We start from the raw sequence: 16,856 nt of genomic DNA, 5'->3' as shown, positions 1-16,856 counted from the left end.
AATATATATTTGTGAATCCATACTTATTGTTATATAAAAAGTACTTACTTAAGAAACAAAATAAATTTGTTGAGTTTAGAATTAAACATAGACTGTTTGATGTGGCACCATGAAGTTTATTGCTCGAAAGCACATTAGTCTTCTTTCGGTTAACCAATATTCCCGAATTCGTTCAATTAAGATGCATCAATCTTTGAGCATATTAGAGTTGATGTTGCTGAAGGAAGATCATCAAAAGATCCCTGCCCTCTTTTCTTTGCGGGACAAATATAATTTCCCGAGAAATAATGAAGTACTTTCCTGGGTAACTCATTTTAAACTTAATAGAAATTCCATTTCTTTGAAAATAATCCTGTAAGAAATTATAAAAAAAAAAATGTTTAATTATTATGATTTATTTATCTAACTAAAATAAAATGAAAAAAAAAATTGAATATTTGATCAAATCATTTTCTGTATTATCAAAATTTTTTATTCTTGCCACATGTACAAAAACCACGGAATATTTGATTTCCACTCTCGAAGGAAGTTAGTAATTATTCCCGCCGCTAGTGATGAAGAAATTTCACCGCCACAGTCCTTGAATATACAATAGAATCGGGCTGTAATTGCAATAATCGCTCCCATAGCAAACCATAGTATAAGATGTAATCTCCTCTTATGCCTTAAACGGGACATAATTTGCTGGACGTAAAGTGTTGTCTTGGACGGTTGATGTTGTTATCAACTCCTCGGCACGTGGTTGATCAGGCAGGTGCTTTATTTGTATATAAAAAATGAATTAATTTGTTTACATATGATTAAGTGGGAACTTTTAAAAATTAAATTTTTAAAAAATTTTTAGTAAGGTCGAAGCCCCAATTATTGACAGGAGGTTATCAATAACTAGTTCCTGGTATTTAAGTTGAATTTGAATTTTTGACAGGCAGTCGACAGTGGCATGACACCTTTTCTAAAAAGCCAGCTAAAAATTCAACAGTATCAATATTTGATTGATTAAAAATCAAATAATAACTTAATTTGTTATGGTATCAATTATAGGGGCTTCTAACACTTATTTAGTTTTTGTTAAATATTTTACTATTATTGCTTATTATTTTTACTATTTTTTACCTCAGTTTTTGTAATGTATATAGAGTTCAGTGGATCTGCCGAGACCGTTGAAGACTGATTCAGTTGTAATGATCAATGCACAACGATTTCCACGCCAGTATCGACTAGAATTGGCACTCCCAATTTAATTCATGTTGTGACAATAACATCTCCATGTCATTAAACGTCCATGATATTTGTTGCTGTCTATATTCTGTACGTACTTGATTTATATTAAATAAAATAACTTCATCCGGCGGCAAGAGATGAGAGACGTCAGAGTAACTGTAAAAAAATCATTTTTATAAGAGATAGAAGCCAAATCGAACTATCCAAAGATATCTTAATATTATCATTTAAATAAATAAATTATTTTTATCTCACAAATATAAAAACGAAATTAATTATTTGTTTCAAGATATAAGAATTTTAAAATCTATAACATTTTACTTAATACTTTTTATATATGTATATATATACATACCGACGAATCACTTGATGCTTTTTAAGACCTTTGAGTGAAGACGAACAAGCTTTCACGCTATCTTCTTTAAGCTGTGCCCCAGTAACTCATCAACGCGAACTTGACACTGCATGAACAAAGGTTCATGATCGTGTTCTCCTGTATACTACAATAAGCCCATCTGGCAGTAATTTGAAGCTGTCACTTGGCATTACCTGATCCATCAGTGCATAGGTGCAGTAAAATTTTTCTTCCTCGCCTAAGCGATAAATATGACCTTTGTCTATAAGTTCTTTAAAATTATTCATCCTAATTCTTGAATCTGTAAAATAAATAATTATCCTTATTAGAACTAACTATTTTAATTAGTATCAGTATTTCAATTAGTATCAGCATTTTCAACTATGTAAAGTAAATTCAAAATTTATTTCTTTTATATTTCTTAGAACGTGAAATCAATAAATTCCACACGAAATTTTTTTTTCTTTTAATTTAATATTTCCGAAATTTTATTCTATTATTATTATTATAAATATTAATTTTAATATTATTATTATTAATATTAATTTAATAATAATAATAATAATTATTATTATTATTATTTTTTTTTAAATTATTTTTATTATTAGTATTTTTATTATTATTAATATTGCGACTTTTCAGAGGATTATTATTGGAGACGAGGCAAAATAATTATCCTCTGAAAAAGTCGTAATATTTATAAATGAGGAGCTGATACAAAAACATGATGATGATGATTATTATTATTATTATTATTATTATTCTTATTCTTATTCTTACTTTGCGCAAAAAACTTAATACATTTGAATTTTTTTGTAATTCTTCAAACAAATTAAGTATCGTACTAAAATTATTTAAAAAATTCACACTTTTTTTTTTTTATTTTTTCCTGTTAAATTTTTGGTTTAATAAATTTGATAGCCGGAAGTCTTGGGGATGGTTAGAGAGGTTAAATTTTCTCCAGATTATTTTTTCATCTTGTATTTTAGTGTCGTTTCTCTTTAGTGATGAGACATATTTTAAATAACATTTTAGCATCTGATTTAAATGCGATAACCATGGATATATTTTGAAGATAGTTGTAATAATTCTAAACGAACGCTCGCCATTGGTTCGGGTTTACCAAGTCCAAGGCAGTTGTATCAGATCGCGTGAAAAAATTTCCCTTCCACATTCTAGTCAGCCACACAACGTAAGCAATGTGTGTCGGTGAGCCAGAAAGTCAATGAGAGCCGAAAGAAACCGGTCGCTGCCGGCGGAAAGAAAAGTGCTACTATCATGTGGTGTAGAGAAAACACACACAACGATTACTCCCTGTCCTGTGTGAGAAGCTCGAGAAATCGCTGAGCGTACCCAAGATAGTAATTTAATTACGCTGGAAAAAATTTTTTGCATCCTGGAAACAAAAATTATAAATTTTTTTTTTTTTCAGCTGACAAATTTATAATACTCTACACAACCAATAAGAGACCTTAACAAGAACAATAAGAGTTCTTATGTTGCCTTTTTGGGAGATTTAATTTAACAAGAAGTCTTAAATTTATAATTGTCAATCTAAATTTAACAAAACATTGACAAAAAAAAATTTGTTCCGCTTGAGATCTATCGTGTTTCTGTCATTTTTCTTATTTTCCCGCCTGCCGCGATCGTCTTCTCTTTTTTTATTTTTTTATACACGGGAAAAAATTTCTGGGAAAATTTACAATACAACTATTGTAAAGCTGGACTATATCTTTATTACTGTTAATTATCAAATATTTTTGAAGAAAGAATACGATATTACTATTGTAAAAAGTAAGAGATGAAAATTTCCAGTGCTGCCTTTGTATCTTTCAAATAGAACTATAGCAAATTTAGAATAGTTGAATTGGAAAGTTTCTCAATTAGTGTAAGTGATGGCCGTGCATAGCGCAAGACTCTTAGTTTATATAAATGTTAAAGGACATAGGTCTTAGTTTACCGCGGATAGCCTAAAGGGAAAGTCTCTGGCTACCAACACAGAGTTCTGGGTTCGAATCCCAGATAGCACGAAAATATTTGTTTCTTTTTTCGATTACTGTATGGATACCAATTCGTGCAACCTTCTATCTCTCTCCCTCCCTAATATTTCTTTTAAAAAAACCAACTGTGAATTTTTACAATAGTTGAATTGTAAAGTTCACAAACACATATTGTATAATTTGCTCTATAGTATTCGACTTTTTAAAACTCTTGCTAGTCATATTTGTTGGATAAAATTTACAATAGTAGATCGTAAAAATTACTAAATGAATTGTTAGGTTTATGTTTAATTATTCAAATTTTAACTGGATTTTATTTTTATCTATACATTATTCTTAAAATATTAATGATAATTTTTTTAGAATAATTCATATTATTACAGATGTCAATTATGGTTGGTTAATTCGTCTTATACATATAAATGATGCATCTTTTTTTTTATTTGTATTTATATACATATTTTCCATAGCTCTACCCATACAGGCATGCAGACATGTATATTAATTGAAATTTTTAATTCTCAAACTATAGATTCTACAGATTTTAAATGTGGCTAGAGTCTTCTGTGTGTGATGTAGAAGTGATCTAAAAGCCGAGTTTACGCCAACCCACCCCCACTAACATACAGACTACAAAAAAAAATAATAAAAAAACAAAAAAATACGCAAAAACGTAGCCTAACACTTGTGTCAGTTACCGACGTGGTCTGCGCTGACCCCGAGTGGGAGAAAAGTTGCACGCATCGCCCGGTCTCAATTAAAACCTCCCGAAACGTAATTTTTCTAATAAACATTGCTTTGTTTAATACTGCAATTCAAGGGTGTAAATATGAAAGACCAGCTACAGCAAAGTTAATTTGCTCGAAACATCCCTATAAATGAAATCAAATAATTTTCAATATAATGATAAAAGAAGCTTACCTATAATGCCTTGTATGCATTCACTACTTTAATAACAAAAAACAAAAATAAGCTCAAGATTCGTTAAATTTTTACAATGTTTCTAATAAACCGTAGAGCAAAAACGTTTATAGAAAAGACCGGATACTGAAAAAAGAATTTACTCTGAATATCCGTATAAATTTGATAAAAAAATTTTTTTTTTATTAAAATATTATCTTATTTAACAAAAAAGTTAAAGTTTTAATTAATAATTTTTTTACACTACTGCTGCACCAGCCACGCTTGACAGTTACTTGTATACTGCCGCATAAATAAAAACAGCAGTGCAACCGGATTGTGAGTGAAGAGTTCCCCTTTTCTGGGTCTGGTTGAACTGTGTTTCATATTTATTTGGCATATCCAATTACAATAATAATAATTATTATTTGGCAGTATGTCAGTTGCTGTCGAGCGCTTTTAACATCATTATTTTTTTAATTATTAATTAAGTTGTCACAGTGCTATTGTCCGATACTTTGTCTTACTCATTTACGTGAACAGGATAACACAGATGACTCAGTAAGTAAGCATGAGTTTTCGTTAGAGACTACCGTGTTAGATAAATATTTGTAATTGAGAAAATCTGAATCAAAAATGTGTAAGTATATGTTGTCAATTTTTTATAATTATAGTTGTGTGAAGGCTAAAGATTTGTAATTATAAGTTCTTTAAAATTTATTCAAGTTAGCTGACAACTGTCAATTTTTCAAATTTGTATAAACAAATTAATTTCATAAAAAAAATGTTTTATAATATTGCTACTAATAGTTTTTTATCAATTTTCACATGTGAAATTTTTTTATTAAAATATTTTTTATAATGTCATTGCTCTGTAATGAAAGAATTCCTCATGTTAGTAAAATAAAGTGTCTTTATTTCTTTATAGAAAAAATGGAGGTACGTCGGGGTCAGAGATTTGGAACATCTAGATTTACATTTGAGGGATATAACTTTCACCGCGATTCTCGATACAACGGATGGGTTATACGATACTTGTGTGCATCAAGAAACACTGAAGAGAGATCCCAAGTTAAAGTATGGCAATATGGCAACAATCAACCTTTCCGCCGGGGAAGGCATTATCATATTCGCCCAATCATAAATGAGCGCGCTGAGGTGATAAACCATTTACGGCAACGAGCAATGGCTAATAACGAATTGCCTAACAATATTGTTAATGCTGTTTTCAGAGAGTGAGTAGTGAAATACATAAGTCACTCATGTTTATCTATTTTCGGACGTATTATTCTTAATTTACAAAATTTTGTAATCTGTCGTATCATAATTATTATAATTTATTATTATTATTATTATTATGTTTCCCTTGTCGTTATCATGACTTGTTAAAGCTTAATAGCTCTTATATTGTTTACGGATTTACATAAAAATTTTTAATTTTTTATTTCAGCTTACCAATTGCTAGAGCTCTTAAGATGAGACCAGAAGCCGGGAGGTTGCAGAAATAGCCTTTAGGATCAACCGTTTCTCTATTTTTTTTATTTATTAAACACTTGCTTAATATATCTCGATTTTAAAAATTATGAACCTGTCATATCGAGTGTAAGATGCGTAAGACTTTAATTGTTGCTGCAACCGGCAGTACACTACGGAAGAGCAACAAGTCCTCGTTGTTAAAGTAGAGCATGCGCAGTAATTAATATATATGAAATACATGTGTGTATTTATTTTATATTTATTAGAAGGTGAAACCAATAAATTCCATATGAAATTTTTTTTTCTATTATTTCGGAAATTTTATCCCATTATTATTATTATTATTATTATTATTATTATTATTACTATTATTATTATTATTATTATAATAAAAATTTCAAGTTTTTAATTTTTTTTATTTCGAAATATCGGGTTGGGGAATGTGAAAAATTTATTAATTTCATTTCAAGTAGGGTGAATTTTTTTCGAAATAACCTTTTTTATCTTCGAGGAAAAAAAAATTTTTACATCAAGGAAGTTTAGTATACTTCATATTTCATGTCTATATTATGGGCATCCACAAATAAGATATAACTTTAGAGATTCTTATTTGTTCGTGATGTCATTAAAAATCGCAAAAATACTGTCAAAATGCAAATTTTCGTGAATAATTATTTATTTGATAGTTAATTAATTTACCAATCAACTATTCTATAGCAAAATTGTTATGGGACTTGTCCCAATACATATATGTGCATAATCAGATACTTTATTTCTACTCTATAAAGATTTTATGCACATGTACATGCATTTGACCATGCTCTCTAAGAAATTTTCTACACGTAATTAAATAAGTTCGAGTACCAAGACAACTTTTGATAAAAGGCTTGATTTTTTATAACATGAAGTTTAAATAAATTCCGAAAATGTTTAATGTATATCTATATATTGTAAAAAACCATATGGTTACTGCTCTCCCCTTACCGTGTTAGAGTCGATGCCTATATCCCCACCCCGCCTAGCGCTCGAAAGTCCTTAATTATAAATAATATATTCAGTAATCACGTAGTTTATACTTACTTGTAGAAACAAATAATATTAACGATATTACAAAAATATTATTTTATCAGTGAAATTTCGATACAACTATTTTTGTTACGTAACTAATTAATTTTTTTTTTCTGTGTTAGTTTAATTTTGTTACTATTTACAGAAGAACTAAAGAGTTAATTAAGTACCATTTGTGGCAACTTAATGTCCGTTTACACCATTTATAGTTCAAAAAAAATTCCATGAGTTCATTAGAAACATGATAATATCCAAGATTTCGTCAACCTAGATGTTAAAATTTAAAAATTCAATGAAAATTTTATTATCATTTTCCAATTTTTTGCATAGTCATTATTATTATTAAGTGGTTGAAAATATAACAAAGATATTTAAAAACGGTTCTTCTACCTCTTATTAGGTAAAAGGCCCAGTTATTGACACTATTAGGGACGAAGTTATGATTTGATTTTTTTTAAGCAATCAAATAGTAATATCGTTAAATTTTGTTTGTCTTAATGTCTCAAGTAATGTTTTTACTAGTCAATTTCTTTTTTTTTTTAAACATAATCAGTGACATTAACTAATTAATTTTAAATTATTAAATAGATTATCCAGATACACCAATTATTGGCAGCTTAAAAAACTGATTGATGAAGAAATCAATTTAAACTCGGCATTTAAAAAAAATGCTTTTCTAATCAGTCGTTAAGAAAATAAACGTTATTCGTAAGCTGGTTTGATGAACTGGTGCTAATTTTATTTTTATCTTATAATTAATATTAAATATTTCGAACTGACCGTTATTTTTATTTAATTTTTTAATTAATTAAATTTTAATAAAAATTTATATGATAGTCATTCTTATGACAGATGATTGAATGTATTTAAAAATAATTTAGGGTGTCAATATTTACACCCGTGTCAATAATTGGGGCTTTTACCTTAGGGGGTTGAATAGGGTATATCTATAATAATTTTTATAAACAATTGAAATTTAAAAAAAACACAGGAATCTTATTATTTTTTTTAAATTAACAGTACATGCTTTTACAAACGACCAAACATAATTTAAAAATTTTTTTTTACTTCCCAGTGTGCCATTGTTAGAAATTAAAAAAAAACACAGGAATCTTATTATTTTTAGTAAATTAACAGTACATGCTTTTACAAACGACCAAACATAATTTAAAAATTTTTTTTACTTCCCAGCATACCACTGTTAGAAAGTTTTAAAAATAAACAAAAATATATTATCTTAAGAATACAATAAAAACCAAACTTTTTATTTAATCAAGCTGCGTATACTTCACGGGTATTATCAATAGGGGTTCGACATACCGGACACGTCGGTCGATATTCTGCGTTAACCTCCAGCAGATCCGCGTCGATTAATTGGCGAGCGAAATTGCAACGGAAACATAGACATAAATGGAAGCACGGTACAATTATAATTTTAGGTATGTTAAGGAGACAAATAGAACAAGTTCTTGCATTGCCATCCGCTAATTCATCATTCTCAAATTCGTTTACTTCAATTCTATCGTAAACGTCGCCATTATTATTTTGGCCGCCATCACGTGGTAGATTATTTTCTGGGCCAGGTGCTACATTTTCAGCTATAATAATATAAATATAATGAAAAGAATTAATTGTACGCAACAGTTTCCTATTTCATAGTAGCCATGCAAAAATTTATACACATCACAGAAAACATGCATAAAACATCTGTATGCAAAAATATAAAAAAAAAATGACACGTCATAGTATCATTTCAAGGAGCTACTATTACCTTCAACAATTACAGGTTGGTTTTGTCCAATACCGGCTGCAATTGGAGGGATATCAACTTGACGGCCACCTCGCGCTCCACGAGGTCTACCACGAGGTCTACCTCGACCTCCGATTTGCGGATTGTTAATAACAGCTCCTCTGGCAACCTCAACTCCACCACCTCTCCTCGCACCTCGACGACGGCGACGACGTGCTTCTCGAATTGGTGGTAATATAGGTAATACAGACAAATTTTCATTTGCACTAACGGGATCAGCCAAATCTGTTAACAACGGCATTTCGTCGTCAGAATCAAAATCTTCGTCTATTAATTTAAATTTGTGGAAGTTAGTAGAAAATTAATTTTTTTCAATTTAGTATCATTCAATGAGCATTTAAAAATCAGATTATTGTTCATTATTTTTTACCTTGCAGTCGTATGTTGGCATCTGCAACAGCCGCGTGCACTCGTTGCAACCCGACTGTACGAAGAAATTCTGCTACCGTGAATCTATAAATTTAGAAAATGAAATAATCAAGAAAGTTGGGATATAATTTTGTAAAATTTGTTTTATTTTTTATATTACCTCCCATTATCGAGGGCTGTTTGATAATTTATTATGCGACTGTCCACTGCCAACCATCTTATTTCTTCATCTTTAATAATTGAAGTTAATCTTTCTGAAATAAATGAGTTTTTTCAGTTTATTATATTATTTTTTTATCCTGTAAGACCTTTATTTTCATTTATTTTCAATTTTATATTAATCAAGTTGCAATTATCAAGTTCTTCAAAAATTCAGACACTACAAAGTCAAAAAATTTATAAAAATACATAATAAAACTCAATAAAAACTTCTAGAATTTTAATTGCCACATATTGTAGCCGAATAATGAGAGAATATATCTTTTTAAAAAGAATCATAAAATAATTGTGACGGTTAACAGAATTGATTTTAAAAATGTCAACAATAAATTTCTTTTTCCGTTAAATATTTTAAGAATACAGACATAATGAGTTTTTAATTACCAATAAATAAAAATAAGTTCAAGTGAGCACCTCCAAGTCTTGTTACCAATTGCCTATTAAACGCCTCGGCAACATTATTTGTTCTAATTACAGAATTTCGAGTTGATACTCGAGCAGCTTGAGGTAGCCAGTAGGTCTCGATATATGCGATAAAAAACATAATACGAGGATAATTTCTTTCGATTAAAGGAGCTTCTGCTCTTATTATTTGGAATGCCTCTTGAAAAAGATGCGCTGGCACTAAAGGAAGAACCCAAGTTAGATGAAGTACAAATTCTGGAGCTCCAGTGAGGCGTAATCTACGCCACCTTCTTGTTACAGCCTGAAATATACAAAAAATAAATAATCACATCACAAAATTAGTTTCAGTCACAATCAAATACTTTTTAACTTCAACAGGACGTTTTCTAACTTTTCAAAATACTCAAGTACATATATTTAATTAAGTGTTAGAAAGTACGTGGGAAAATCTAATTTCATATTTTATATAAAAATTGTAATTTAACTCACTCGGGTAAAATGGAACCAACATCCTCTAAAAATGACCCATCGCATTTTGTTCCTGATAGATGAAATTAGAGCTTTCTCATAATCACCAGACACATACTTCAAATTATTTTCCATCTCAGGTGACCGATCCAATATAAACTCCCAAATCTTTTCATACATTGCCGTTGTTCTTTTCTCACATAAAATAAATAGTGCAGGAAGCCCCTGAATATTTCAATAATATGTATCAAGTAAGTATTGTATGTATAAAATTTTTACGCATTCATAATCGTATTAGTAACAAAATTTTTTGAGTATAAATATTGCTAGTCGAGAAATATAATTTTGAAAAAAGAAAGTATTATGGACAATTTCAAAATATATTTTTATCTTTAACTTAATAACTTTAGGTTTCACAGATTAATTTAAGCAGTGAATGTATGATTATATTTTATTCTAAACTGATTCTCCAATAACGAAAAATATTTTCATCATCTCATAACATTAAAGTAAAAACTTTGCTTATCGTTTTAAAAACAAGGTCCTACAAAAAAATATCAAGATTTTATTAAATACGCGCAAAAAAATCAACCTGGAATTAACCTATGTGTGAATGTTATTTTCAAATATTAAATTGTTTTTTTTTTTTTTTATTTTTTTTTAGAATAATGTAATGAAAGGCTTATTATTACGGTTATTTATTAAAATTTTTTTTTTTAATAAATTTCCAAAAGCAAAAGAGAAATTTAAAAGAGAATTTCTATTTCCAATCTACGAGTTTTTTTATTTTTTTTAGTATATTTAGTTGTTTATAATCACCATATCTAATTTCCGGACATGAATTATTAGGAGCTGCATAAAGCGAGGTTGATCTGGGACAGCCTAAAAATCAATTCATAGTTATTAAAAATCACACGAAGTATTTCAGATCCCAGTAAATATAATAATTAAGAAAAGTGATTCAGATTATCATGGATCAATTCTTTTTAGATAAATTTTTTATTTTCAATTCAGCGACGATTCGCCATGGATCATGGCTTCTTCAGGCATCTAATATATACAAAAATTATTACACACTAGCAATATTATTAGCATTCTACATAACATTTTTACAAAACTTCTTGAAAAAACCAAAAGAAAAAATATTTTAAAAGATTTTCTTAAAAATTTTTTTCTTTTAAAAAAATTAAAACAAAAAAACAATAAAAAAAAACTTTCAACTTATTTTAATAATTATATTGTTTAATGTTTTAAACAATTTGTTGGAGAAAATAATAATTTTTTAATTTTTGTTTTTTTATTTTTTAAAGAATTAAAAGAAAAAAATTTTGCGAAAACCGTTTAAAAAATTTTTTCTTTAGGGTTTTACAGAAGTTTTGTAAAAATGTTATGTAGAATGCTTATAATATTGCTAGTGTGTAATAATTTTTGTATGTATATGATGCTTGAAGGAGCCATGATCCATGGCGAAACGTCGCTGATAATTGAAAATAAAAAATTGACATAAAAAGAATTAAGTAGAAATAACTTTTTACCTGAAATGTGCCGTCGACAAACAATTCTACTGCGTCATTTAAGCGTTCTAGCATCTGTTGGCTCCCAAATACTATAGCTATACTTCCATCACTCGCTTGGATTTCTCCGCGATAAATTTCTGCGGCTTGTAAATAACGATCTAACATAGGACCGACATGATGGACGGTTTGAGGCATTGGAGGACGCTGTTGGATTCGTTCCCGATTAATTATTGCTCGAGCAGATACTGGATTAACAATGGCAGCAATGTCTGCAAAACTGAATAAATATATTAATTAGTACATTTTTATGCAAGTTAAAGTTCTAAAAACATTTATGTCTCGTAACGTTCATTCAATTAAAAAAAAAAAATATGAATTGCATTATGCTGATGACTACAAATAAAATAAAGTAAAGAAAAAATGATGATTTTTAATAACTGATATAAAGAAGGAAGCATATATGTCTGTATGTGCAGTAAAGAAAAGAAAAAGTGGTATTCTATAACCGAAGAGTTATTCTGATAAAAAATAACGTATTTTGACTGTAATAAAAATTAGTTTTAATGTTGGCAAAATACCAATATTTTGATTAAATAAATTCAAATTCACTAAATCAATTGCATGTATGCTCTTGCTACAAAAGCCATTATTATTTTGCAACTAAATAATACAATTTGAACAGAGCTTAATACATAACCTCATAGATATTAAGCTACACTCTCATATCTTTTTATGCGACAAAAATCTTCTTTGTAAAATTAGCAAGTAATAATACACACAAAAAATGAAAAAAATTAAATGACTAAATGAAAACAAGCAACATTTCTAAATGTTTCAAGTATTTTCAAAAAATAAATAAAAACAAATAAACTATAAAAAAAATTTCACAGATAAAATAAAAAAAAATAGAAAATTCATTATATGTATGTTATTCTTTATACTTACTCGCGAGAAACCGCATTCAGTATTTCATTCGGTGGTTCATTACTAGCTACAGCTCGTCGCTTTAACTCTGCCAACATTTCCTGCTTTCTCAACTCTTCTGCCGAGTGACGTTGAGCATGGGTATGAACCCCAACAACTTCCACATCACCATCGTCGTTTACAGAAGCTACAACCGGGCATTTTGAAATTTTTGATGTTCTCAAGGAACATACGTAATCCTCATCGTCATCATTGTATCGCACATCATGATGGTACATATGACCATCATGAAGAAATCGCAACGTTCTAGGCCACTGACCTCGAAGACCTATCATCGCAAATTATTGAAACAATAATATTAAAATACGTGAATCGTTCCCTAAATAGTCCAGATTAATACTGAATTAAAGTAATAAATAAACTGGTTAATTTTTTTGAACTATCACTGGAAATGGAGACATGATTGTTATCCACCACTTCAGTCGAGCGACGCACTTCAACTACTGCTCGGCCGCTCAGCAATACTATGGCGGGAAAAATTTCCCCCTTCCAAGACCTCGAGTCTACCCCACACGTAAGCGATGTATGTCGGTGACTCAAAAACCCGACAGTAGCCGAGAGAAGACGATCGCGGCAGGCGGGAAAATTAATATAAATAAATATATTAAAAAAAAAAATTGCAAAGTCATGAGAATGAAATATAAGAATAAATACAATTTATTATTATGAATTTTTTATTTTAATTCTAATAATAATTGTATAAATAAATAATATTATTCTTAATATTATAGGATGAAATTTGCATAAATTTGAAGGTGTAAAAACTAAAATTAAATCTACAATGCAAAAATTAAATAGAAAAAAATTTATGTTCATTCAAAATACCCGAACCTAACTCCTGCTAAAAGTGGCACTGAAAATTTAAAAAAAAAAAAAAAAAAAAAAAAGAATAGGATATAGGAAGGATAGGATTATATAATAAATATATTTCATGAAATAAAAAAATTATTTATTATGAATTAAAAATTTTAATTTATAAAATTAATATATAATTATAAAAAAATATAAATAAAAATAATTTTTAATAAAATTTATATATACATATTAAACATTGTATCTTTCAGTAGTCGTTCATGACCTAGACGTTTATGCGACTAAAAAAAAATAAAAAAAGAGAAGACGATCGCGGCAGGCGGGAAAATAAGAAAAATGACAGAAACACGATAGATCTCAAGCGGAACAAATTTTTTTTTGTCAATGTTTTGTTAAATTTAGATTGACAATTATAAATTTAAGACTTCTTGTTAAATTAAATCTCCCAAAAAGGCAACATAAGAACTCTTATTGTTCTTGTTGGTCTCTTATTGGTTGTAAATTATAAATTTGTCAGCTGAAAAAAAAAAAAAATTTATAATTTTTGTTTCCAGGATGCAAAATTTTTCCGCGTAATTAAATTATATCTTGGGTACGCTCGGATTTCTCGAGCTTCACACGGACAGGGAGTAATCGTTGTGTGTGTTTTTTCTCTACACCACATGATAGTAGCACTTTTCTTTCCGCCGGCAGCGACCGGTTTCTTTCGGCTCTCATTGACTTTCTGGCTCACCGACACACATTGCTTACGTTGTGTGGCTGACTAGAGGTCTTGGAAGGGGAAATTTTTTCACGCGATCTGATACAACTGCCTTGGACTTGGTAAACCCGAACCAATGGCGAGCGTTCGTTTAGAATTATTACAACTATCTTCAAAATATATCCATGGTTATCGCATTTAAATCAGATGCTAAAATGTTATTTAAAATATGTCTCATCACTAAAGAGAAACGACACTAAAATACAAGATGAAAAAATAATCTGGAAAATTTAACCTCTCTAACCATCCCCAAGACTTCCGGCTATCAAATTTATTAAACCAAAAATTTAACAGGAAAAAATAAAAAAAATAAAGTGTGATTTTTTTTAAATAATTTTAGTACGATACTTAATTTGTTTGAAGAATTACAAAAAAATTCAAATGTATCAAGTTATTTGCGCAAAGTAATAATAATAATAATAATAATAATAATAATAATAATAATAATAATCATCATCATCATGTTTTTGTATCAGCTCCTCATTTATAAATATTACGACTTTTCAGAGGATAATTATTTGCCCGCTCCAATAATAATCCTCTCAAAAGTCGCTAATATTAATAATAATAAAAATACTAATAATAAAAATAATTAAAAAAAAAAATAATAAGAATAATAATTATTATTATTATTATTAAATTAATATTAATAATTATAATATTAAAATAAATATTGATAATAATAATAATAGAATAAAATTTCGGAAATATTAAATTAAAAGAAAAAAAAATTTCGTGTGGAATTTATTGATTTCACGTTCTAAGAAATATAAAAGAAATACACACATGTATTTCATATACAGTGCAACCTGGTTATAAGTTACATCGGTTGATCTACTCACTCTCACGGCCGTTATATCTATTCTATACATAAGATATTTCATGGAAGTAGAAGAGAGAAAGAAATATAACTTATAACCAGGTTGTACTGTATATAGTTACTGCGCATGCTCAAGTTTATGAACAAAGACTTGTTGCTCCTCCTTGGTGTACAGCCGGTGGCAGCAGCAGCAGCAGCAGTTACAGTCTTACACTCGACGTGAGAGGTTACAAATTTATCGGCGTAAAATATAAGTTCCGAGCGTGTTTTTAATTAAAAAATAAATTTTTTGAAATAAAATTACATTCGGTGAGTCTTATTCCCGGAAATTTTGAATTTACTTTACATAGTTGAAAATGCTGATACTAATTGAAATACTGATACTAATTAAAATAGTTAGTTCTAATAAGGATAATTATTTATTTTACAGATTCAAGAATTAGGATGAATAATTTTAAAGAACTTATAGACAAAGGTCATATTTATCGCTTAGGCGAGGAAGAAAAATTTTACTGCACCTATGCACTGATGGATCGTGTATGCCAAGTGACAGCTTCAATTACTGCCAGTGGGCTTATTGTAGTATACGGAGAACACGATCATGAACCTTTGTTCATGCAGTGTCAAGTTCGCGTTGATGAGTTACTGGCACAGCTTAAAGAAGATAGCGTGAAAAGCTTGTTCGCCTCACTAAAGGTCTTAAAAGACCAAGTGATTCGTCGGTATGTATATATATACATATATTAAAAGTATTAAGTAAAATGTTATAGATTTAAAAATTCTTATATCTTGAAACAAATAATTAATTTCGTTTTATATTTGTGAGATAAAATAATTTATTTATTTAAATGATAATATTAAGATATCTTGATAGTTCGATTTATTTACTTATAAAAATGATTTTTTTTACAGTTACTCTGACGTCTCTCATCTCTTGCCGGATGAAGTTATTTTATTTAATATAAATCAAGCACGTACAGAATATAGACAGCAACAAATAATATGGACGTTTAATGACATGGAGATGTTATTGTCACAACATGAATTAGATTGGGAGTACAATTTAGTCGATACTGGCGGAAATCGTTGTGCATTGATCATTACAACTGAATCAGTAGTTCAACGTCTCGGCAGATCCACTGAACTCTATATACATTACAAAACTGAGGTAAAAAATAGTAAAAATAATAAGTAAATAATAGTAAAATATTTAACAAAAATTAAATAAGGTTAAAGCCCCTATAATTGATACCATAACAGACAAAGTTATTATTTGATTTTTTTTAATCAATCAAATATTGATACCGTTGAATTTTGGTTGTATTTTTTAGAAAAGGTGTCATACCACTGTCGACTGCCTGTCAAAATTCAAATTCAACTTAAAAATTAGGAACTAGTTATTGATAACTCCTGTCAATAATTGGGGCTCCGACCTTACTAAAATTTTTTTAAAATTAATTTTTAAAAGTTCTTAATTTAATCATATGTAAATAAATTAATTCATTTATATATTAAAATAAAGCACCTGCCTGATCAACCACGTGCCGAGGAGTTGATAACAATATCAACCGTCCAAGACAACACTTTACGTCCAGCAATTTATGTCCTGTTGGGCATAAGAGGAGATTACATCTTATACTATGGTTTATGGGAGCGATTATTGCAATTACA

General features: G+C 28.9%; 1 protein-coding gene across 1 annotated transcript; it reads right to left on the bottom strand.

Moving 5' to 3' along the window:
* Window positions 1-8,133: 8,133 nt before the first annotated feature.
* Window positions 8,134-13,209, bottom strand: LOC123267333. The gene is made up of 9 exons (XM_044731907.1): window positions 12,754-13,209; window positions 11,827-12,085; window positions 11,111-11,173; window positions 10,313-10,516; window positions 9,803-10,124; window positions 9,360-9,453; window positions 9,201-9,283; window positions 8,792-9,097; window positions 8,134-8,618 (listed from the first exon to the last, which is right to left on the bottom strand). The coding sequence occupies exons 1-9, from the start codon at window positions 13,065-13,067 to the stop codon at window positions 8,293-8,295; spliced, it is 1,971 nt and encodes a 656-aa protein (XP_044587842.1). The 5' UTR covers window positions 13,068-13,209; the 3' UTR covers window positions 8,134-8,292.
* Window positions 13,210-16,856: the final 3,647 nt, after the last annotated feature.

This window comes from Cotesia glomerata, linkage group LG6 (genome assembly GCF_020080835.1).
Source record: "Cotesia glomerata isolate CgM1 linkage group LG6, MPM_Cglom_v2.3, whole genome shotgun sequence".
Taxonomy (NCBI): Eukaryota; Metazoa; Arthropoda; class Insecta; order Hymenoptera; family Braconidae; genus Cotesia; species Cotesia glomerata.
Note: the sequence above shows the minus strand (reverse complement) of the source record. Positions and strands in the feature narration are given on the sequence as shown.

Bases quoted from the DNA above. Each gene is read 5' to 3' on its own strand.
- LOC123267333 (XM_044731907.1), bottom strand. From the start codon at position 13,067: ATGATAGGTCTTCGAGGTCAGTGGCCTAGAACGTTGCGATTTCTTCAT. The intron at 10,125-10,312 runs GTGAGTTAAATT...TGTATATTTCAG, and splicing joins GTTGGTTCCATTTTACCCGA to GCTGTAACAAGAAGGTGGCG. The intron at 9,284-9,359 runs GTAATATAAAAA...CTAAATTTATAG, and splicing joins ACAGCCCTCGATAATGGGAG to ATTCACGGTAGCAGAATTTC.